This window comes from Centrocercus urophasianus, unplaced genomic scaffold (assembly GCF_019232065.1).
Source record: "Centrocercus urophasianus isolate 14NV4802_14NV808 unplaced genomic scaffold, USGS_Curo_1.0 seq_17, whole genome shotgun sequence".
Taxonomy (NCBI): Eukaryota; Metazoa; Chordata; class Aves; order Galliformes; family Phasianidae; genus Centrocercus; species Centrocercus urophasianus.
In genome coordinates this window covers 9,527,630-9,552,022 of record NW_024884722.1, presented here as the reverse complement: position 1 = coordinate 9,552,022, position 24,393 = coordinate 9,527,630, and the positions used below count along the sequence as shown (strand labels likewise).

Below are 24,393 nucleotides of genomic sequence, written 5' to 3'. Positions count from 1 at the left end.
CGGGATCTCTTGTCTGTGAGACACTGCCTTTGCTCAGCTTGGAGGGAACAGTCCTGCTTTTTCCATCCTGCTGGATATGTTCCCATCTCTCATGTCTGTGCTGCCTACTGTACTTCCATTCTCTGATAGGAATGTGATCTCACTTCAGTTCTGTTGCTTCATGAATCCAGTTTGAAGTAGACTTGACAGCTTTCAGTATTATCTTAGTTGCTTGTCTGTAATTCACTGTTTCCTTCGTGGCAAGTAGGCATATGGATTAAGAGCTGCACTTTTGCCTCGGTTTTTATTAAAGTTCATCTGCATGAAATACTCAGTTGTCTTCTGAAAACTTTTTGTTTTTCTCCATTCCACTTTTTACACCATCAAGAAGGGATTAACCAGGTGCTAGCAGTTGTGGGAAGGAACAGACATTGGGACTGACTGCTGCCCCAGTTGCCATTGCTCTGCTGCTCTGGCAAGGACATGATGTAAAGGACTATGGTGTAAGGTGACATGGCACCAGCTCTGGGTTGCCTTTAACTGTTATGCTGCAAATTGCAGCAGTTTGAGCTGCTTCACAAACAGTCTGGCCATCTGAGGAGGTACCACCTTGCTGCCTTCTTGTGAGTTTCTGCTGTTTGTGAGCCAGAACTGGAAGAACAGAAAGAAAAACAAGCTTTCTCACTTTTTCAGCCTTCCTTGATGGATCTCCAGGACAGTAGATGAGCATGATCAATTGAGAGAACATTGGGGTTCTCTTGCTGGTTTTCCTACAGTCCATGTTAGTCTTTGTGCTTCAGTTCCCTGAAGACAACCTATGGCTAACAGAAGAGTGATTGTATTTCCTGTTTTCAAGTACTCTTCTCCCTGCCTTCATCTCCAGGAACTGTGTTGCAGCAGTGTCATTGTAACATGGGAGATAACTAACAAGTCTGAATAGTGAAGGAAATCTGATCTGGCCTAGAGCTGTACAAAAGTCATCACTTTCTTTTCAAACAAAGTCAGTTTCTGTCAGGTGACATTTTAGTCCAAAAGCCTCGTTTTCCCCAGTGCACCTGAAGGCAGTTTCCTTAGGTCAGAAGAGGTTGCAGAGAGGAACATGTTCTCCAAACAGACTTTAGCACTGCAGATGACATTTCTGAAGCGGTTTCTGGATGTGACCATCTTCCTCAAAAGGGCAGCACTGCGTGTGGGAAGAAGCACGGTACGAGGCAAAGGGCTGGCATGCTGGGCCCTGGGATCCATGCCCGAGTCTGCCACTGAAACACTGCAAGATGTGAGCACATCAGGTAACCTACATGGCTCCTACCATCTGTACCCTCCACGGTTCCCACCATCTGTACGCTGGGGTAGTGTGTGTGCTTTTTTAATCCTGTTCTCAGGAGGAAGCATCAGTGTTTTGGAGCATGTGACTATTTGAAAGAATATAGAACTTAGGAACCTGAGTCTTCTAGATAGATTTGAAAATAGCCCTTGTGTCACTGTCCTCTTTCTGCAAATCATTTTGATTTCTTGTCTACCCTCCAATATGCTTGAATATTGAACAGAGAAAATGTCATTAGCAGAGATATTAAGGTGCTAGTGGGAGTTGGGTGAAGTCTTTGCTTTGTCAAACTCTGTGCATCATTCTATTTAAACAATGCATTTTGCTGTAATGCATTTATGGTGATCATGAAGGGAAGCATGTAGGGGTGCTGTGCCTGGTAGCACCTGGAAGCTAGCAGTGGCGTGAGGAAATGTCTGGTTCACTGCCTTCACTTGGTGCCTTCCTCTCCTCTGTTCACTATGGAGCCTGGAGGTGCCATGGTGAGGCCACTTGATATTTCTCTTTGTTGTGTCCTTTTGTCAGTATTTTTAAAATTAAGAATCTGCTTTTGTGTTCGTGCTCCTTTGTGTCATGGATCACGATGAATAATTTTGCCTTGGTGAGAATAAGGAAATCACTTTTTCCTGAACTGCAAGAATCTACTGTAATTTGACTAAATTTTAGGTCTTTACAGAAGTTGTCAGCTGTCACACGTGCAAGGGAGGTGGGCTAGGGTTTCCCTACTGAAATGGCTCAGATGGGTCATGTGTCAGCCTTTGTGTCTGCTATGCATGCACCAGCCCCTTCTGATGTGGTTAACTGTGGGCTGAGAAGGGAAGGAGGTGGTTTCTGTAGAACTTTATTCACTTGTCACTGAAATTAGAAGGCAGGCAAACAAAGCAGTGAATAGCACATAGAACTTATTTCCCTCCCAACCCCTGTCAGCAGTCCTGTGTACATTCAGCAAGTCACTTGAAGCCTGTCTTGTCAAGGGAGTCCACCAAACAGTGTATTCTTCATCCCCTGTTTTTTTTCCAAGGTATGAACCTGGGAGCTGAGCTGCAGAAGCACTGATGATGTGCAGCCACAGGGAGCATCGGGGAAGTTGTGCTTTGAAATTACAAAGTAGCTCAGAAAACTCTTGGGGATCCTCTTAAAGGCACTGGAGGGAATGAGAACCTGCAACTCTCATTTCCCCATTTCTTGGCTTTCCATTTGGAAAGTGAAGATGCATAGCAGTAAACACACTTGTGAGCTGCTCTTGGTGAGACTGTTGTAAAGTCTGTAAGAAAACCACCGGTTCTGTATTCAGAGCAGGGCTTGGCTTGAGGCCACACATTGAACAATGAGGAGAAAACAAAAAACTGAATAGCTGCTTGTTCAGCAAACTCAGTTCCTCTTGGCCACGCAGGGTGCTGCATGAAGGAGTGTATGCAATGGGGCAGTTTTCCCACAGCTAGGACCAGGCTCTGCACCTCAGGTGGCAGAGGAGAAGGGCCATGACAGCACGTGGCTCCCAGACTGTAGAGTTGGAAAGGAAGCAAGCAGGAGCATCTCTGTTGATCCCCAGGCTGCAGCAATGAATGCAAAACAGTATTCTTGTTTGGTAGCCTGGCTTGGCAAAGCCATATGCTGCAGTGAGCCACCTTGCCTTGCTAAACTGGGATGTTGCTGGAGTCTGGTGAGCCCAGCTTTGGGGCTGGGAGAAGCTCGTGGTGCTCAGCAAGAGAGAGCTGTCACTCCTTCCTTGTGCTGAGGCAGCAGAACAAGTGACAGTAGGACAGCATGCTCCTCAGGGGATTCTCTGTCACTTTATCCAGTGGTGTCTGAGAGTAGGGCTGGTTCACTTGGCAGCTGGTGAGTAAGACATGAGGGCTTGTTTAGGTTTGATTTATGTGGGGATTTTTCTACTTGCAGCATACAATGGTTATGTCAGGCTTTGAATTGGACCCAAGAGTCAGGTGGCACTAGGACATCCTTGTTAGGGGTCACCTAACAGGGGCAGCCAGAGAACAGCAACCCCCTGCTGCACCCTGGCATTTAGGGAACGAGGTTAAGTACTCTGCCACTGGTTTCTTGGGTGGCCTTGGGAACATTATTCCATGTTGTGTGTCCCTCCTGCACAGAAAGTGTCATGGAAGAGTTAATTCCCAAAGTGTTGCAAACAGAAACAGTGATTATGGGAGTAGGTTCCAAACTGAGAAAGGCTGCGTGGATTTCACTTCTTTGAGGAGTGTGTGCTGTGTATGTTATGAAGTAGTGCTTGACAGTGTTGCAGGAGGCTTCCAGGACTGTGTAGAAGCAGAGGGGTGGGTGTCTTTCTGCAGTCGTGAACCACGTGAAGGAGCTCTTTTTCCTTGTTGGGATGCAAACATGGTGGGGCCATTTCTCCTTTTCCAAAGATGAAAAAACAGGAACAGATGCCAGGATGGCTGTGTCCCCTTCTCTGCTGGAGGCTGAGAATGTGAACTTTCGAAACTGTCTGACTTGATCCTGGGAAAACAGCTTTGATCAGAGCCTTGGGAGGAATCTGATACCATGTCAGTCTAAGAGCAACAGAAAGACTAGCCAGAATTTGGGGCCAGGTTAATCTGGTGCATCTCCACTGACGTCAGTGAGCAGGTGAAACAGCCTGTTCTGTCTCCTTGTTTCAGTTCCTTGTGGAGAAGCTTTTTCTTTGGACATCGAGGCCAGACAGGGTAGGAGGATCATGGAATAGCAGTGACTGAGATACCTTTTGTCTTTGTGTTGCTTGCAAAGAAATGTTTTGTTAAATTTGCTGCTAAGTGAGGCTGAGGTGAGTCTTGTTGGGCTTGAGGCTGGTACTTGTGGTGGGTTACTCCCCCAGGCAAGGTGGACTCACAGCTCCCTCAGGTACAGCCTTTGCTCATCTTTGCCTTGGCAGGAAGATTTGACTCGTGCAGCAGCTGTGAACTTATCTATCACTTGCCCTACCATTGGGCTGAAAGCCTCATCCCACACTGCTCTCAGAGCTTTCCTGCAGGCTTCCCAGCCTGCATCTTGTGCATTTAGTTTCATACATAGCTCACAGTGTTGATCCAGTGTTGTTTGCAACTGGCAGAACACAGGGATTCTTCAGCCAGGTTTGCTTTTGTGGACACAGGTGGATGTGAAAAAGAACAAAGCAATTAATCAGCCTTCCTTTTTGTTTGTTTTGTCCTATCATCTGGCTGCTTCTAATAGCAGTCCTTTCTGTGAAAAGACTTACATAAAAGAAAGGGCAGTACCTTAGTTCATTGGTTCCACAAGGGTAGTTTGATTTTTGGCTTGGAGAATGGTAGAAGACATTTATTGGAGGGGAAGTTGGTGGCCAAGTGAATGGGGGTCAACAGAAGCAGAATGTGGGAAAGGCCTGGAGAATGAAGGAGGAGATTTGGGTTGTTTTGCTGTTTTTTTGTTTTTTTTTTTTTTTTTTATGATGATGCAGAAATGACTGCATGGGCAGAATGAAGTAAGAGAAAATGGTTGCCCTGCTCTGGATGTTTTTTCTGTTTTGCTAAACATGATTCAGGTAACTGTGCATTAGTTTTTGCAGACAGATGGAGTATTTGTTTACTGATTAACCTCTTGCTAAAGCAGAGTGTGGTGGAGTGAGTTAGATATCACTTGGAAGATGAGTACTGGTTCTGTGTTGGATTAAGGACGTGCGTTGGAGAGGGCTCTGGGTGGTGGAAATGCAGCCCCTGAGCTGCCCTGGGGCCAGGCACACCCAGAGCAAGGCTGGGTGTGAGCACACAGCAGGAGTTGGGTCTCAGTGCCGTCACTGCAGGACTCCTCGTTGTTGTGTTTTCCCTATAGGAAAGTTACCTCGGTGAGACATCAAAACAAAATGCAGATATACTGCCAGTGCATTTGTTGGGCTGTTTATCAATATCAAATGTGTAAAACACAAAGGTCAGCTGTGTTTAATGTCATGTGGCAGCTTTATGATTTTAATTACAGTAGAGAAGTGACAAACTAATTCATTGCTCTTTAGAGCCTGTTCCTCCTTGACGCTGTTCTGCTGCCTTACCTGTGCTTGGGGAGATTTCAGCTGCCTGTGCTCTGGCAGGGGGGAGATTCTGTTTAAATGAAGACAGTGAAGTAAAGCGTTCAATGATTTGCAGTGTCTCATTGAGGGAGTTGAGGTAGTTCAGTGTTTCAGCAGCACCTTGCTACAACATTGGGTAGCAGTGTTGCAGGGATAATCACAGTAACTGATGCAAAGAGGTTGGTTCGTGGGGACCTTGAACTGCCATGACTTACAAGTGCTTCCTTTTTGCTTGCTATTTTGTATGGACTTCAAGGTATCTGGGGTAGAGATGGATAAACTTCAGTTTCCTCTCTTACAGCTTTAGTCTTTTAAAGTGTAGTAGGAACTATTCTCCTATTTCTGTTGTTTTCTTGGCTCCTTCATGTTAAGCTTCTGAAAGTCTTTCATGATCTCTTCCTGAGCTGTTTTCAAAATGCATTCAGCTGGCTCTTCCTCCTTACGTAACACTTGAGTTTTTAGGGAAAGTTACCAATATGGATGGTTTGAATTTATTATTAAAGAACTGACTGCTGTAGACACCTGCTTTTAAAGTGTGTGTGTGTGTGTGTGTGTGTGTGTGTGTGTGTGTGTGTGAGAGAGAGAGAGAGAGAGAGAGAGAGAGAGAGAGAGAGAGAGAGAGAGAGAGAGAGCTTTTGTTTTCCTGTCTGTGTCTGCATGGCTGTGGCTTCAGCTTTGCAGGCAGGGCAAGACCTGCTTGCCCTGTTCTACTCCATGCTCAGCAGCGGTGTCCTCATTTTACTGCATGACACAAACAGTGCCCAACCATCAGCAGCAGCAGAGCAACATCGCACTGCGTGCGCCATTTCCTTGCTGTTGTAAGAGTGACCCTGAATGTTTCCTGTGTGTTGCAATGGCTCACAGCTGTGCTGGTCAACCTGCTCAGAGAGCTGGTGGTGGCCTCAGGGATGGAGTTTGATTTCAGTGTAGTGATGCTCTCTGGGCTTGTGGTTGATGAGACCATCTCAGCTAGAGGCCAGCTATGTTTGTTTCTGTACCTATTTGAGTTGTTTTCTAATGCAGTGGCAATAGAGGTTCCCATGCTTTTTTCCACTTTTGCAGTCAATGCTGTCCTTGTTTAACTCCAAATAAATCTTAGTAACATGTGCAGCCCCAAAGAAGGGGAGAAGATTAATCTCGATCAGGAGCTACAGAAAATGAATTATGAACAGAGAAGAGAGAGGATTTTTCTGTATCCGTCGTCTGAGCAAAGGGAAACTGGCACAGAGAACAAGAGGCAGTGAATTGTGGTGGTGGTGCTGGGGAGCAGTGCTAATTTTTTTTCCCTAATCTTGGTTGAAAGGAAAGATTAAATTTGTCCAAGTGTCCCCAGTAAAATTAAGCAAAGCATAGGCAGGTGAGAGGCAGCGTTCCCATAGAATTTATTCAGTGTAGCTGAGATTTTTTTCTTTGCTTTCAGCTGCAGTAGTAGCTGCATTTGAGGGAAGTGATTTTTTAATAATTTTTTTCCCTGTCACCGATATGGTTAAAAGTCACAGCATAAATTTCCTGACTTGGTGAAAAGCCTCTGACCCCTCTCAGTGGTGTTGTTCATCAGAAGGCAGATAGGTAATAAAGAGTCTCATATGTGAGAGGAGTATGGAGAACCTGCTGTTTTAATTTTGTTCACAGCAGTGGGCCAAACTTTGTTCTTTCAGTGCTGGCCTTGATAATTGGCTCGAAATAATATAGGAATTCAAGCCATTGCATATCTCTGGCTTTATAACTGCTAATGCCATAGCCAAGAAGGCTGCAAAGTCTCCTGCAGGAGCGTGCAGTAAATAAGATCCATAAACGTGTTCCAAAGAACATGTTGGCCCTGGTGGCCTCAGCTCAGCCACCAGTGTGTAGATTTGCACCCGAGATGTGTGGAGAAGGGGTGGTTTAGCCCCTCTGGGGAGTGTGGGTTTGGATAAATTTCTGGACTGAATTTGTGTTGTGTTGAATTGAGGTGCCACTCCTAAGGGACCTGCTGTTTTCAGAGGGGTCAGGTGAAAGCGGTTGCTTTGGGAGTTTCCTTTACTTTAGGAGTTTGTCTTGCCTTAGGAACATCCTATATGCTGCTGTACATTGCTCAGATGTACTCTTGAGTTTTTGTTGTGTTTTTTTCTGTCCTACAATTGAGCTCTGGTGGTTGGTTTTTTTTCTTCTTTTTTTCCATCCACCCCCAGCTCTCAGGCTCAGCAAGCTGAGACTCAACTGCTTTGGTTTTTGCAGGCATCCACACACACGTCATCCTCACTAAGGTTCTGGCACCTGTTAGGTGCTCCTCCTTCCTGGTTTTAGAGAAGCATTTAATTATGACAGGGTTTCCCTTGGAGCACATCCTCCATTCAGTTCCCTAATTGTAGAATTCTCTGCGGGTTTCTCCAGATGGGGGATAGAGGATAATCTTCTCGGAGCTCCGGAAGAAATGTGATGCCAAATTACAGAAAATAGATCCTTTTTATTAAGCTCTTGGGCTCCTTTTACTCTTATTTTAAGGTGACCTTCTGTTAAAGGGAAATGCTGGGTAAATGGCTATTTTAAATAATCCTCAACAACTTCACCTAGGTTTCTAATAACACCATTAGATTAGAAATCCTGAAAGGCTTTAAGTTTAGGTATTTTTGATTAGGTTTGTTTTTGCTACTCTTGCAGTCATCACAGGCAGGAGAACGGACTTGCTTGTTTCCCTTTTGTTTCTACTTGGTCTCAGTTTCAAGCTGTGAGCTGTAAATGGGGAAGTTGTAAGCAGGTATACAGACCAAGCCTCCTCCTTTGTCAAATGGTCTCAGTGCCACTTGTAGGGTCACTCACTTTGCTGCAAGCCACTGCTGGGACAGTGCTGTTTGTGTCCCAGAGGGGTTTCCAAGCATCCTAAAAGTACCACTCAGCACTGCTGATGTTTGCAAACATGGTGCTGCTGGTCATCCTATTTCATGCCCAAATGCTGACCATATCTGGAGTTCTACTAAGCTTGATAAATCCAGCATGTGACTGCTGAAGGTCTCCGGGGGTTGTCCTTACAGAGCCAGTGCTGCTGGAAGGTCCCCAAGTATTTAATGTGCATAAATGAATGCACCACTAGCTCCTGCGTTAGCAGATGATGGCAGTATTTTTACAGGGTAGATAGGGACACTGAACAAAGATATGCCCTGGACTGAGCTGGTAGCAGAGGCAGAATAATTTGGAAATGGCTGTTTCTGGACCTCTATTATAATCACTGCTTTTCTATGGAATTTTGTGTGCTTTTTAGTCTCTTGGCTGCATTTTGTAGCACCAGACTTGTACATATCAGGTAAATATAGACTTAGGAGGGGAGGAATCTTGTCAGCAGGGAGTGAGGCTGGGGGGTGATACCTATGGGCTTTAATGTAGGAGGCTGTTTGGCTTTATTGCTGAGATACACCACTGGGGATGCGTACAGCTTTCAGAGATTGAATTCTCAGCACCGTAGTTCAAAGGTGGCTAATCCAAATTTTTGTTTATCTTCCAGGTCTACGCACAACGAACTAGAAAAGAACCGGTAAGTAGCTAATGAGCCAAATTCTAAGAAATGAAGCCTGGTGAGTGCAGTGTGCTTTAACCTTACCACGCAGGTGTTGTTTGATCTGCTTAGGCAGCTGTGAATGACCACCGTGCATCACATAGTTCTAAAACTGAGAGGAAGATACAAAAAGATCTGAAAAAGAAGCCTTGTTTTTATTTCTTTTTGCTATCTGAAAAGGCAAGAAGTGACCCAGTTTTGTGACTAATCTGTATGCAGAGTAAATACTGTTCTTCTCCTGACACAGTGAAATCTGATTGGGGCACTTTCCATACATGAGGTTGCTACGGGATCAGGTTTCTTGGGCCCAGGGTGATACGTGTTACCATGAAGTGAAGGGCAGAGCCCATTTGCTCTGCACCCTCTCCCTCCCGCCCCTCTGCTGGGCTGTGATAATCTCTGCAGCACAGAAGCAAATGCCATTGTCCAGAGGCTCTGAGGTCTGGTGAGCAGCGAGCCTGTGGAGAGTCTTTCCTCTAACCTGTTTTAGGATTGAGCCTGTTTATCCTTGAATCTGGAGTTTTAGCAAAGCTTGCACTTCTGGTACTTGGCCAGCTCTGCTATATGACTCAACCCTTTTGTAACAGGAGTTAAAGTAAGATAAATACCATTGAGACAAGGGGAGTTAATTCACACACAGATCAGATTATCGCCTTCCATTCAGGATGCTATAGTTAAGGTTGTGTCAGGGTTTCCATTATAAACTTACGGTGGCTTTTCTGAGGGATTTGTAGGGGGGGGAGTGTTTGTGTTTTTTTGTGGCTGTTGGAACAAAGGCAGTGTTCTGGCCAGCTGCTCCTGTGAAGAAGCCCCCAGGGTGGGAAAGCTGAGTCTAAATTACTTGATTGCCTCTTCTTTCCTTTTAGCAGCCCTCATATGATGGGATGGGGGCATTAGAAGGATGGCCAGCTGTGCATTTCAATTCAGGCAGGATCTTCCCATATAGCATCAAGAGAGTTGGAGCTGAGTACTCTATATACCATGTTGCCCTCTGTTTCCCATGCATTTGGGCCTTCTAAGCAGCAGCGTCGCATGGTGTGGGTGATTTCTCCCTGACTGTGGTTGTACCTCCTACAGGAGGTAGCCTACAGAGTTGTCATGGCCCTGCCTTTGCAGGGTGATGCAGGGAGATTTTCTTTTCAGTTATGTTGCTTTCCCTTGAGCCTTGACCTCTCTGATCTCAGGTAGGGTTCTGCTAAAACGTGTTGGCCCGTGGATTTTCCAGTGCTCTCTGCAGCTTTATTCACCAGCAAAAGAAGGAAAATGGGTTGTACCCAGAACAGAGGTTGCTTTTTTTCTCCATGACAACAGTAAACCGTCACTAATTTTCAGTGTACTTATTTGCATATCTAATTGTTACAGCAAATGCTGCTTGCCCTGAGCGCAGCTAGAGCACAGTTGTCCCCATCTTTGCTTGTACCACCCCGGTCTTCTCACATAGGCCCAGTCTGTGTGGAACTGTGACCATCTTTTTCTGTTCTCACGCTTGCGGGGCAGGCAGTGAGCTTCAAACTCTGTGGGTGAGATCTCTTAATACAGATGTGTGCAGCTGATCAGGCTGTAGCATGGGCAAACTTAGCCAGACCCCAAAGTGGCTGTATTGGGTTTGCAGTGTTTGTTATCAACAGTTGGGCAGTGAGGTTTTGTACTGGAAACATTTATTTTCAAACTCCATGGCAGTGTTTTCCCAGTCAGTGAGATTGCTTCCCAGTTAGATTTTCACTCTTTTATTTGCAGCATTCTTAAGTTTGTCAGTGTCCCCAGACTTAACTGTGGCAAAAATAAAAGCCCAGATACTAATGGCTTTGTGACTGGCAGGTGCTCATTTTCCCTATTATTTGAGATTATTCCTTCTGAGTCTCACTGTTATCTCCATTATTGACACACTGTAATTTTCAAAATTGTCCACTATTAGGTCTCTGTCTCTGTTTTCCCCCCCCCCCCTCCTGTCTGTGAACAGCAGCCGCCTTCTACTCAGTTAAGTTGTGATTTAACCCCTTCAACAATTAGTTTCTTTCAAGCAGTAGCAGGAGATGAGTGCAAAACCACAATTCTCTCCTATTCCTTTCTGAATAAGCAATTATAACTTGGTCTCGGTTCTGCAGAGCTATGAAGTTTCAGTGCATCAGGTTGAAGGATCGTCTAACTCCTGCTGTCCAAAAGTAACTAAAAATATGCTTTCAAAAACTAAAGCAATGTCTTAAGCTGCCCCTTAAGTATGGAAACATTTCATAAGCACTGGAGTGGTTCTGCTAAGGAGGTGCTTGATTTGGTGCCGAATGCTCACTGTAATATTGAAGTGACTTCTCTCTCTGCTCTGATATGTTACTGATTTTTGTTTTTTTCTTTTTTTTTTCTTTTTTTTTGTCTGAAGAGATTGCAGTGACGTTTATATAAGGGGCTTTGTTTGATTTATGAAAGATTGAAGTTAATTTATAGTTATTATCTGTCATTAATCCTCATGTTGGAAAATTGTTTGTGTTTTTTATTTAATGGGTATGTGTTACAGTTTCCCTTTGCCCAGGATGAGTCATAGCTTGCATTTAAGCACGAAGCCAGAATTGTGTTTCTTGTATGCTGCAAGGCATAACTAAAATAGTACTTCTTAGTATGTTAACATGCCTACCAAAAACTGATTCCTAAGCAATACTGAAAGAAAACACAGTAAAGCAAGTGAGTGAAATACGAACTCTAATAGCGTAATATTTTCCCCAAAAGGTATAAAAAACAAACTTCAGGCTTAAGTTAATTTGTGTGTGCATGTGTCTTATAGCAGAATGAACTGCTGCTTGTGAATGTCTCAGACACAAGCCAGTTTTGGAAGGATGTGGTCGGTGTGGTGCGAGGAGAAGGTACGCAGCACAGAGCGGCTTTCCTGCTCTTCTGTGAAGTGGCAGTTCTGGTAGACCAACGTGGGGATGCCTGTCAGACAAGTTGCATCTCCTGGTGGAATGAGAGATGTCTACAAAGCTACTGATCAGATTGTTTTGTTGTTTTTAAGTCTTTCTATATATTCTAAATTGACCTATTTGTTTTAGTGATGATTGCATTATAATATAGTAGAAAGAAGTGAAACAAACCTGAGTAACTGGGCGAGGAACAAGTTATTGGGGGAGATTTTGCTTCTGGTAACAATAATGTAGCTCAAAAGATAGATCTGAGGATGGAAAGAGACACTGGGACAACCACTGAATTCAGATATATCAGAGATTTGGTCTCTGCAAGAGGTAACTTGTTTAAAACAAAAAATGACCAAAGTGAAGATCTACTTCTAAGTCAAGTTGAAATGTTGTGAGCTTATTGAGAAAGCATAAAGTAAAGTGCTGTAAGATCCTCTCTTTTGAGATGATCAGAAACAAAGCAAAGAAGACATGTGCAGCAGTGATCAAGTACTGTAGTTTTTAAACTTTCTGACTCTCATCTGGATCTTCCTTCTGTGATTCCCCCACACATTCTCATTTTAAACATGAGACAGACTGTTAAATGCAGAGGATTTCTCCAAGTTGGTCTCTCATGTAAAGCTGACAGTTATCCTATTTTACATAGTTCAGGTGGCAAATAAAATAAAGGAAAAACCTACTGAATTTTTGGGAGAAAACCATGACCTGGGTCAGTTTGCACTGAAACATGGGGCTTTCTGAGGCTCCCAGCAATGGTGCAATCTGATTCTCTTTCTGCAGAACAGGGGCTTGTTGAGTGTGTCTGTATCAGCAGGGGGGGGGCAGCGTTTAACTACAGAACACAGTGCACTGCTGCATTTAAATAGTTAGGGTATTAAATAGTGTGGATGTGCTGTCTAGGCTGGAAGATGGAGGGAAGGGAAATGAAAGTGTAGTGAATCCTCGTTGGCTCTGAGTAAACAGGGCTGATTGTGCTTTTGTTGTGCTATGTGTGCTTGCCAAGGCAATCTGATCAGTGTTTGTCTTGAAGTAACTAATCAAAGTGGTGTTGAATTCACTGCTATTTATCCAGGAGAGCTGGAACAAGAAACTAATCCAGTAAATTTCATTTGTTCTCTGGAGTGGTCTTTGTTTTCATGTTAGCATACATTGACAGTACATATTATTTTCCACATTTATAAAGCTTGGAACCTGTGATGTTCCCTGCAGTCAAAACATGGCCAACGCAGCTGAGCATGCATCTTTTTTTGACACATCCAAAGGTCGAAGTGTGCCACAATCCAATTTGCTCCTTGTGGGAACTGAGGCTAAGCCCTGCTGTCTCCATGGCCAGCACGGAACAAGAGCTGGAGGTAGCTAGCTGTCTTCAACTGCTGTTTGGATGACAGATGTATTCATTTTCAGCTGGGACCAACAATTTTCAATGAGCTGAAAGATGTTCCACTCTATTAAGAGATTGGTTTAACTTACACTACCATGCCTGTTTTTGTTTAACCTTCAGAAAGGGAAGTCTAGTTTGTGGAGTAAGGTTATCAGAGAGGTGTTGATCCTGCATACATTCAGGTTCAGTCGTGGTTGTTTAGTGTCACTTTGCCTTTTGCTACAGTGCTGTTACTTTCCTGCACTGCTTCAGGAACTCAGCAGTCAGATGCTGCGGCTGGGATCTGATCTCTTTGACCCCCACACTTGTTCATGCAAAGTGTCCCCTTGTGCAAAAGCAATGTTTCAATTCACTTAGAGTCAAAACTCTGCAAAGGCTTTGTTTCACATTTGCTGAGCAGCAGAACATCTTGAACTGAGTAAAGCTGCTGAAAAGGGAAAGTTAGTTTCCATGCCAAAATTCAAAGGAAACAAAGCAATCTTCATTTTGTTGGAAGTTCTTCAGCACTGTTCGTATCAGAATTTCAAGTTTCAGTATTTGTTTGCTTACTTGGGTTTTTTTTGTTGTTATTGTTGTTTAAAAAAAAAAAAAAAAAGCAATGCATTGAGGAGTCGATGCCTACATGGCTTCCTTTCTGCTCCCAGATCTTTCCGCTACCCCTATGAACCCAATAGCACATAGAGAAGGAAGAGGAAAAAGAACAATACTACTATTTTGAATAAACTATCTCAAAGCAAACTGTTTCAGCCATGTTGCACAGTAAAATTGCTGTCGTATGCCAGTTGTCACACAGTATCACAAACCCCATCTCAACTGGGATGTGTTACAGGGACACTTTCTGGTGTGTTCCCCCCCAGAGTATAGAAAGGAGTGTTAGCACAGTCTGCTTGGCCTTGGCTGGAATGGTTCGATGCTGAGAATTCATTTGTCCTTTTGTTTGCCAGAATGGAGACCCCACTCTCAGAAGAAGGATACTCTTATGGCAAGGCCTCCCTGCTTTTGCTGGCTGAGTTCTGGCATTCAGCATCCTGTACCTACAATCTCCAGAGCAGTGAATAAAAGAGGAATCAAGTGGTACTTTACAGGCTTTTTCCTGTTTCAGAGCTTCAGAAGGGGGTCTGGTCGCTTCTGTGGATGTGTAATAAAAGCAGTCAGATGTACTTAGAAGATATCTAATTTGGAGGCTGTCATTGCCAGCTCTGGTTCTTCAGTCTCTTCCCAAATATGCGTTCGTCACATTTTACTTGGGGCTGTTGCCACAGTTGTTGGGGTTTTTCTTCAGGCTGAACCAACTCTGTTTGTTTATGGATGTCCTCAAAAAATTAAGACCAGGCAAATCCACCCTGTAACCACTGAGCTTGAACCAGGCCAAGAGTCTGGTCTTCAGTAGTAAGTCAAGCATTCAGCTTTCTTAACTCAGTTTTCAGTCACATCAGTGTACTGTACTTGCCATATCTCTCCCAAATGTGCCTCTGGAGACTTTGCAGGTTTGTTGTTATTTTTTTTTAATTTTTTTTCTTCATGGGGTGCTGTTTGTTGAAGTGTTGAGAGCCAGAAATTCTGATACAGCAACTTGTCTTGTTCAAGTGACTACTGCTGCTCATGGGCCTGAAAGCATTGCTAGTGAATACCACTCAGGGACTTTCTGTCCTCAAGAAGGTAAGGTAACAGGAATAGTTTTTGAGGTAGATTACGTGTTGACTGCAAGTTTCAATACTTGGTACACTTGGGGTAGAAGCTAGTGTTGCCCGCAGCTGTGCATATGTGATGATCTGTATCTGTTTCTGATGCATGTGTTTAAGGTACTCTAGCAACATATCCCATGCTGCCCAGTGATAAGCAAAGGAAAACTTGGTGTGGAATAGGAAATGTAGGCAGGAAACTTTCACATTCTCCTGTTGTGGATGTTACAGCATTGAGAATCTGTATCCTTTTATGATATTTCAATAAGGGAAGGCAAAGAGTTAGACACCTACCTCTACTCCTTGCCCAGGGTTGGGACATGCTGAGTGATGCTGTCTGGCTGCCCTTGAGGCTCCTCCCGTTTGGAGGGAGCAGAAAGGCACAAGGTGAAGTACCTTTGCTGTTGCAGGAGAGTGGCAGTGCTCTGTGCTGTATGATTTAGCCCCTTGATTTGGGAGCAGGTGTGCAACAAACTTTCCCAGCCTTGCCTGGGAAATGAAAGCAAAGTGCTTTGCCTGGCTGTTGCTGTGGTTGTTGCCTGGCTGCGAACAGTGCTGAGCAGTTTGCATAGCTGTGGGCAAACAGACCAGGCAGGTTTCCTCCCAAAGAGCACATGAGACAACCATAAAACAATTAAATGGGCAGCGTGCAACCGAGGGTCAGGAATTCCCTCCCCTCCCATAAAACCACTGGATAATATAGACAGGGCCAAGCCAGAACATAGCGATGGGGAGACACCATGGAGACCCAGGGGAATCATAACCTGCCTCCCTGTGTGTCTTGAGAGTTTGAATTTGTGTAGAAATACAGATTATATCTAGCACTCTCTGCTTGCTCTTTGGTAAATCCTTGCTGTGCCTTTGCAAAATGAGAGTATCCCCCTTCAGAAAGGTGGCATTTAACCTGCCAGATGCAGGCTATCTCATAGAAAGTTTTGGGATTCGTCTGAGCTGGGAGGAATGCTGAGGATTTGCTGGATCTCAGCATGGTGGCATGAGTCAGGTCTTCTGCCCAATAGACCATCAAAAAAATTAATGGCTGTCTTTTGAGGGTACCCTTTATGTATACACTGCTGCTTAAGCATTGCTTTCCATTAGCTTTGTAATAAGATTTTCTGTCCCTCTTGCCTGTTAATTATTTACCTTTGAGAATGTGTTCAGAAAGCAGCATGCATGACTTAGAGAAAAATGAAAAGCTTCTGCCAGATGCCTTTTGCACTTATTTTTTTGCCCAGGAGTTTGAGAACCAGAATTTTCAAGGTGAAGAAGGGATTGTTACGAATGGGGGATTTCACAGATGGGCATTGCAGAATTTGAGGCAGGAGAGGGAATGTAGCACTTGCATAGCAATCTTGTAGCTGCATACAGAAGAAATTCTGCCCTTCAGGGGCTGAGGGAAAGGTGGAGGCACAGCAGAAATTGATACAAAAAGCTCATGCACTGAAACCTCCAGTGGAAACAGGACTTGAGCTTGAAATGCAGGGTTACTTCAACAGAGTCTGTGAGTAGTATCAGTGAGTTCATGTGTGGTCCGTGCTGATAACGCTGTGTCTGATAGGGGTGTGGTTTTATCACGGCAGGTAGTAAACAGCTGCACACAACTTAGTCATGCTTATAAAGTGAAGTGCAGCCTGCTATCGCTGGGGCGACTGGTTGCTGAGCTAGGGTGGAATATTTAAAAGCATCTGAATCATTTAGAAGCACAGCTCTTAATGACCTTCAAATAAATACTTGCTCCTTTGCTTGGGTACCCAGTGCTCCCTTTGCTTGTCCCTGCAGTGCTATAGCTGTGCATGATCATTTAGAGAGCAGTGCCAAGGACTCCTGCACTCAATGACTTGCTGTCCAGTTCAGAGCGTGATTCCCCAGTGAAGAGAGAGTGTTGATGGGTGCCACCCTTGCATGTGAATAAGTGGATGTATTTTTAGAGGAAGGGCAGACATCTTTTTATAAGAGTAAAGGCTAGCAAAAACACATACCTATTAGAGGAGTATGTGGACAGGAGTGATGTCAGAATCTATTTTGGTGCTTCTGTGTGGGTAGAGTTCTCTCTGAGCAGCCCAGGAGAAAAAGGGAACAGAGCAGGAGGGCTCAGAGGTGAGATGAACCCTGAGGACCTTGGGATTGACCCCAGCTGTGAAGATTCTGGTTAGCCAGAGTGTCTCAGGACCCGAGTGCAGACGGCTGCCAACACTTCATCTGCAGCAGTGCTGCGTTTCTTCTCTCTTTCTACTCAAAGCTGGATTATGCAGGAAGGATTGCTCAGGCTCTCCATGACCTTGGAGGTTCAGGGTGGTATGTCCTGCATCTTATTCTCTCAGGAGGGACTTTCCAGTGCTACTTGAAGGCACAACTTCTCAAACACTTGGGTAGTTCACTGTAACTTGTCAAGGCCGAAGCTGGAAGGGTTCTATTCCTTCTGGATACTCGGGGCGGGGGGGGGGGGGGGATTCTTCTGAGTTCTGAGAAGGGGAGCTGCGTAGCAGGAATTAGAGGTTAAAAAGAGATTGCTTTGTATCTTCCCTGTCTTTAATTCCCACCTACTTGGCCTTTCTCCTCAGGGCAGGTTGAGCTGTGCATTGCCCAGTCACAGTTTGCCCAGCTGTGTGGGAATCTTCCATACAGCTCAGAGAATGCCATTCATTAGCTACACTTCAGTAATGTCAGGAGGCCAAATGCAGGGTGAGTGCTCGCGCTTGCACAGATGCACCCAGTTTACGTGCAAGAACACACAAAGAGCTTGCAGTTAAAATCTATGTGCCCATTTCTTTTTAAAAGGGGAAGGCAGAATCCCAGCTGTGTATACAGCGTGGTTTTTCCCTTTGATCTGTGTTTGTTTCCAGTGTTCTCATAGCCTGGATCCTGGCACTCCTCAGAGCTGTCTGCTCTTTTGCCTGCTTGCAGCTGCTGAACTGCATGCAGAGAAGCTAGCAGGGGTGGCTGCAGCATAGCTAGTTTCTGCCATTGACTGGGGGGATCTTTGCTCTTCTCTGTGCAATGAAAACTGCAGTAGGCAAGGAGGAGTGAGAGCAGTGGCAGCTGAGACTATGCTGCCAGCATCTTCGAGGTCCCCCTGCTTCCTTCTGTTTCTCATCTAGCTTGGGACGTGCTGATGACCCACTGCTTGCTGTGACTTCTGCTTCCTGGCACCTCCCTCCTGTTTCCTGCTACCTGCTGTAGTGCACGTTTCTCTTCAGCTGATTCTTCCTCAGCCAAACCTGATCTGGAAAATTATAAGTCATAAATGCTGTCACAGCATCTGCAGAGCTTCTCGGTGTTTGCTTTCTCCTGTCCTATCCTCACCAACCTGTAGGGCAGGGATTTGATGCATGCTGGTACTGGAAACTTTGCCTTGCAGATGTCTCCTGGTTCTCTCTTTCCCTCTGGCTGCCTATTTGTGTACACATGGCATCACTGCCCCTTCCCAGCTGCACACAGCAGCGAGAGCTGCCATTGCAGAGTAAATCTTGCTCTCTCACCATAGCTGTAGCTCAGAGAGACAAAATTCCCCTTTGCTTTCCAGAGATTCAGAGCAGTGCCTCTGCAGCTGGCTCAGACCTATGCCTAAAAGAGGAAGCTGCACCCTTCCAATTTACAGAGCATTTCACGACGTTGTCAGAGATGGGGTTGAGGCCTGCACAGTTCATCTGGTGCCCCAGAGGAGAATAAGCTCCATCTAAACCCTTACCTGACAGATGCTTATCTAACATGGTGCTAAAAGCTTCTGACAGCAAGGCTGCCTAGGGAAGCCAAATTGCGTCGATCAACTGCTGGTACCACTGGAAAGCTTTTCCTAACATTTAATTAAGAAAATGTTTTCAGCATTGTTCTAGGAATGAAAAAAACACCTGAAATTGAGTGCCTCTGTGTTCAGTGGGAAGAGTCCTGGATGCTGAATATAGTCATCAGTTTTCACAGCAATAATAAATGCTAGATGCCAGAACAGGAATTTTGAGGAGATAAGGGAATATGGAAAAAAACACCAGCATTCCTCTTCCCTTTTCCCAGTACACATTTGCCACTTCATCTACCCAGATGAGCAACTTTAATGCTGAAAGAAGTAGGAAAGTGCCTGGGAACGCTATGTCCCCAAAGCATATTCTGTGTAATACGACTCCCTAAGAAAAAATGCAGATACTGTTCTGGACAGCATGAACTCTTTTAAACTTTTGTTGGCTTGGAAAAGCAGCTTACAGGCTTGGTGTTCATTGGGAGAAGCACATATGGGGATGTATTTCAGTGAAGGGGTTGTTAAGGGGGGAGAAGAGAAATCTGTGTTGTGCTGTACTTGTAGAAAGCATGCTAAGGCCCTCTGGAGGCTTGAGTTCCCTTGGAGTTTCATCAATGCAATTCTGGTGATGTTCTATGACTTTTAAATCCCAGCACCTGGGAGTGAGGTGCCTTCTGTCCCCACAACGGATCCCAAGCATAAGGTAGTGCAACATCTGTATTTAAAACACAGGAAAGAACTGTTAGTTTTCTTTTTATGATCATGCGATGTCTGAAGCACTCTGATCTATTTATTTTATGGGGCCTAAGTCATAATCTGGGCATATCAGATTAACAGCGGGACATGAGAAACTAGATGTTATAAAGAAATAAAAAGCTCTGTGACTGTTTGATTGCAAAGTCTGCAGTACAGCCTTCACCTCATAGTCCCGGTTCAGACTTGGCTGCTCTGAATTCTGTTGAAATTCCCTTTTAGGAATTCCTTGAGACAGCTGTAAGAGATTTTTTGCTGCATATGAGGGGTTATTGACACATTCTGAAAAACATGGCCATCTTGTGCTCTGGGTATTGCTGACTAGCAGAGAGAGCTGAATGAATTAGCTTTCCAAAGTGTCCTGCTATCTCCAAACGCCAGTGTCATTTCCAAGCTATGTGAGCACCTGAAAAACAAGAGTGGATTTAGCTTAGCAATGCCCCGTGAAGGAATTAGGCTTAGCTCCATTTTGTGGATGTGTGGTGCATGCTTCAGTTCCTTGAGGGATTTACCTGAGGTCACGCAGGCTGGCTGCACACAGCTCTCCCAACTCTCACTTCAGCATCTTGCCTGCTACAAAGCCTTCCTTGAATGTGGGGAGGGCTGAAATGTTGGCCCCTTTTTGCTGCTGCTTTACCCTTCATGAGAAAGCGTGCAGGTTCTGCAGGCTCCTGGTTGGCATAGCACTGGGCAGAGTGAACAGCCTGTGCTTCTTGAGATGCCTTTTGCTTCTCGAGAGGCAGCCCACTGCTGCCTCTTCCCAGGTGAATGGTTGGTAGAAAATCCTGTTAGTTATTTCTGGTTTTCTTTGTGTTTTGGTTTGGTTTTGTTTTTGTTTTTTTTCTTCCAATTGTTATTTTTTAAAACTAGTGGGTTGGGTTGTGTTGTTGTTGTTTTGTTTGTGTTTTTTTTTTTTTTTAAAGAAAGGAGTAATCTTAGGATGGGACAACATGTAGGAAATATCTGACCACAAAGCTCTAATTAATGCTTCAATTCATGAGGCCCTGTGAGGGTCATTAGCTCTACAAAACAACAAGGAATGTTGATGTGGTTGCAATGATAATGCAGTGCTTTTGCAGGTATTTCTGTAAGCTTGTGTGGCTGTATTTTTAATGTTGGCCTGGTAGTTGAGCAAATGGAAACCAGTTCCTCCAACACCAGAGGACTGGGTGTTCTTCCTCCTCTTTTCTTTTTTTTTTTTTTTAATTTTTTCCCCTTTTCCTTTCCAAAACAAACCACAAACCTTCCAGTGTTTGATTTGTTCCCAGGTGGGATCCTAACTTTTCCTGCTGGGAGAACACAGGGTGAGCAAGCGCCAGGCGGTAATCCTCCCGCAAATGTTAGTTTACTCATCTGCAGCTGTTCTCGGATTGGGGGAATAATAGCTATATCTGTTTGTGGCATTGCTGAGCAAGGCAGGGGTCTTGTTGATCTTCTCCAGCTAGGATTGCACTAGGAAGAATGTCTTGCATATAACAGAGAGACTGAGCTTTTGGAAGCATTAGGAGTTTTGTAGTTGAGCTGAAAAAAACACTGGAGCAATTTTTGTTTCTTACAGATGTACTCTGTTTTACTGCTTGCCCAAGGAAATAGTTTTCAAGTGGCCAGCTTTGTGCTTCTTCCTTGTTTGAGATTTGAGCAGTCCTGCATACTTTGCTTTCAGACTTGCCCAGAGAAGAGAAAGAAAATGCAAGGAAGGTGTCAGAGGTAGTAAAGGGAAAGGGCAGGGTGCAGGTTTAGTTTGGTTTTGCTTTTTCTTCTGAAGTTTACATTGTTATAATTTTCCTGCAGTAAATATAATTTTCAGATAGTGATAATCTTCTGGTGATAGGCCCTGCTCCTTGTTGGAAGAACAGTATTGAGCAGGTGAGTTTGTGTTAGCACATGACACCGGGTGAGCAGGAGCAAGGTGTGTTCTGTGCTCTGATACCACTTCTCAGAGGCCCCTTTTTTTCCTGGTGCGAGCTCAGCACGCAGCCCACCTGCTGCAGTAACGCTGGGAGCGCCTTTCTCTGCTCAGGCTTTCCTGCTGAGCAGCACGTGGAGTTAACTTAAATTACAGCTGCTTGGTGCTTAATGCCAGCTCACTCCTAGGCTTCTGAAATACTGTTGTTTAGTGCAGAAATATATATCCAATAGGAAGGACAGTGCTAGGGTCTCTTATGTTCTCCTTCTTACTTACTGTGCTTTTGTCCAACCACATATCCTACAACGACCTTGGCTGCTAATTCTTTTTCCCTGGGAAGTCTGAGGTTAAATTTACAATAATTTTACAAGGTTAAATTACATGCACTGCTTCCTCTGTTCCAGATGCATGCACTCTGTACCTGAGAGGTGCAGCGGCCGTTTGATGACTCCTTAAATATTTCTGACAGTGCAGAGTGGTGTTAGATGAAGAGCACATGCTTTCCTTCGGGTGTAAAAGATTTTGTGTAAACAAATATTGCATACAGTTATATTCTTGGAATGTTTCTTTTTTGTTAGGAATTAAGATTATTTTTGCTTCCATGAGGTGAGCAAACTGGAATACAATATGAGAAAAGAAGCGCATATGCTAGAAAAGCTCTGTCCTATCTTAATAACAACTGGCACCACACAGAATGTATTCTTGATATTGGCATGTTCCTGCTCATTATTTTGGAAAGAGGAAAGGTGTTTTCCCAAATAGTAAGTTGGCAGCATCCTTTGCTCTCTGACTGATGGACAACTTTATATTTAACAAGTGCTTGCTTCTTGCAACACCAGCTGTAGTGGTGTCATTAGCTTAAAGCCTGACTATATTTAGTGGGCACCAAAGTCTGGGGTCTTTTCTGTATTATGAAAAAACAGGCTGTGAAATGGTTTTAAGTTCGGGGGGGAAGATTTAGGTTGGATGCAAGGGGGAAGTTCTTTACAGAGAGAATGATGAGGTGCTAGAACAGACTGCCCAGAGAGGTTGTGGGTGCCCCATCCCTAGAGGTGTTCAAGGCCAGATTGGATGGAGCCCTGGGCAGCCTGGTCTAGTATCAAATGTGGAGGTTGGTGGCTCTGCATGTGGAAGGGGGTTGGAGATTCATGATGGAGTCATGGAGTCCCTTCCAACCCTGGCAATTCTGTGATTTGAAGTCTCTCTGTGCCTTTGCTGCTGCAGACCCCAAGGGAGGTCTAGGTTAGGAATGGGCTGCTCTCCAGCTGATATCTCGGGTTCTTCCCACCGTGGTGCTAGCAGCGTGCCTTCAGGCATACCATGCCTGCGAAGCAAGGTGGGTCCCACCAGGAGAGCTCGGTGTGCAGCGTTGGAGGAGGCAGTTGGGGATTCTGGGTGCGAGCATCTCCAATTCTCAACCACTGACTGCAGAAACCCTGCGAGAGCCCAAAATACCTCGGCAATCCTTTCCACAGGCGTGGTGCTTAGCCAGGAAACCCTCCAAACGCAATCAAGAATAGTGGGCGAGTTTGGAAAATCTCGGCTATCTTTGCCGCTGACCTAATTCTAGCAGTAAAGCTGAAAATCCGCAGGTCGCAGCAAAGCAGGTTACTGCCGCCTCTGCAGTGAGGCTGCTGCTGGCCGGCGCAGCTGCTCCATGGGCACGTTGGTGGCATGGAGCTCTGCTCGGAGCGGTGTCACCATGCGGGAGCGCAGTGCGTGTCCCCGGCGGCGATTAGACCAGTATTAGTGGGAACGGGGGCACAGGGCACCGTTGGCTATTTCAAGAGCAAGGCTCTATTTTTAACTGCCTTTTAAGAAAGCCGGAGATTTATTAGACCAGACTATTTATAATTAACTGGAGTGGGCTGCACGTTGATGTTTAAGGCTTGCTTTGCATGTTCCTCAATAGACAAATGCAGGACTGTGACCATATCTTATTGCTAGGTAGTGAAACTGTGATACTTGCAGCATTGAGAATGAGCACAATCAGAAAGTCGGTGCCAAATGATCTCTCGTGCAAGAGACTCTGGATGTGACCGTATTGCCAGCAAATAGGTCAGAAAGTGAATGGGACGTGGAGCATTTACAGTCTGTGGTGGCTGCAGGGTTTAGGACAGTTGCAAGCACAGCTGAGCCCGACAGGGATTTATCTGGCAGTGCTGTGTATTGTGCTACGTGAGGCCGAAGTTCAGTTAATTAGATTCACCGGGGATTAAAAAATACTTTGTGGGTAATGGCCAAGATCAATAATAATGAACCCTTGATATATAATTTCAGGGGGAGATTAACTTTGATAAATTGTAATAGACTCTACTCAAGAGCATCTGTTGCTATTTGATGTCTCTTAACAACTGCCCAAGTTTTATTGCCTTCCAAAGGAAGGCAGAAAGCTGTAGGGAAGCTGCGAGGGGAGAGGAGAAACTGATGAAGAGGCGCTGAGAGCATGGTGCTCGGGCTGGGTGAAAATGAAGGGGTGAGAGAAAATGCCAGGCATTGCTTACCTCAGTTCCTCTGCTGGGCAGATGGCCACTTCTGCTGCTGTCATCGCCTTCTCATTGTGAAGTGCAGGCTGCTATGCTTGATCTTTTACTACTGAGTTGTAGCCTCTCTCATTGGCCTCTCTGAAGATGAGAGAGGTTAGGGAAGGATGAGCAGTCAGCTAGCAAACAGCTGAGAGGAGGCACCTTCCGAGAGGATATTTTCTCAGCTTCATTTTTATTACTGTGGGTACCAGTATTCAGTGCTTTTCTTTTGCCACTCTTTTCAGCATCCTAGTTTTGGGAGTCATGGGATTACAGATGGTCACTTTATTATGGTATTAATTTAAATGTGTAGTCTTTAGCCCTCTAGTTCAAAGGGAAAAGCTTCAAGATACACAGCACCAGTTACCTGCCTGTCGGGCAGCGTGTTACGTGGCAGAGCTGCATTGCCTCAATGTATTTGTTGGTTTTATTATTGCTGTTGTTATTAATACTGTTAATTACAGGCCTCTTAATTTGTGGTTTCTTTTTCGTCTGCCCTTGGTTTGAGAGCACAGTTAGATGCATGTTAATTCTCAGCATTCGCACACAGATCTGATCTGGTTAAGATCAGGCTCAACGTTTTGCCTGCAGAATGTTTTCATTCCCTTGAATCCCTATGTACAGCATGTTGTCAAGGCTTTTTATTATCAT

At 44.8% G+C, this 24,393-nt stretch overlaps 1 protein-coding gene across 3 annotated transcripts in view; it reads left to right on the top strand.

The window, feature by feature from the left end:
- The window catches only part of MXI1 (MAX interactor 1, dimerization protein), a 51,526-nt gene that overhangs the window by 16,860 nt on the left and 10,273 nt on the right, over positions 1-24,393 (top strand). For all 3 annotated transcript variants that reach the window (XM_042818564.1, XM_042818566.1, XM_042818565.1), the window contains exon 3: positions 8,815-8,844. In XM_042818564.1, the coding sequence (XP_042674498.1) occupies positions 8,815-8,844 (30 nt within the window). The remainder of the gene's footprint in view (positions 1-8,814; positions 8,845-24,393) is intronic.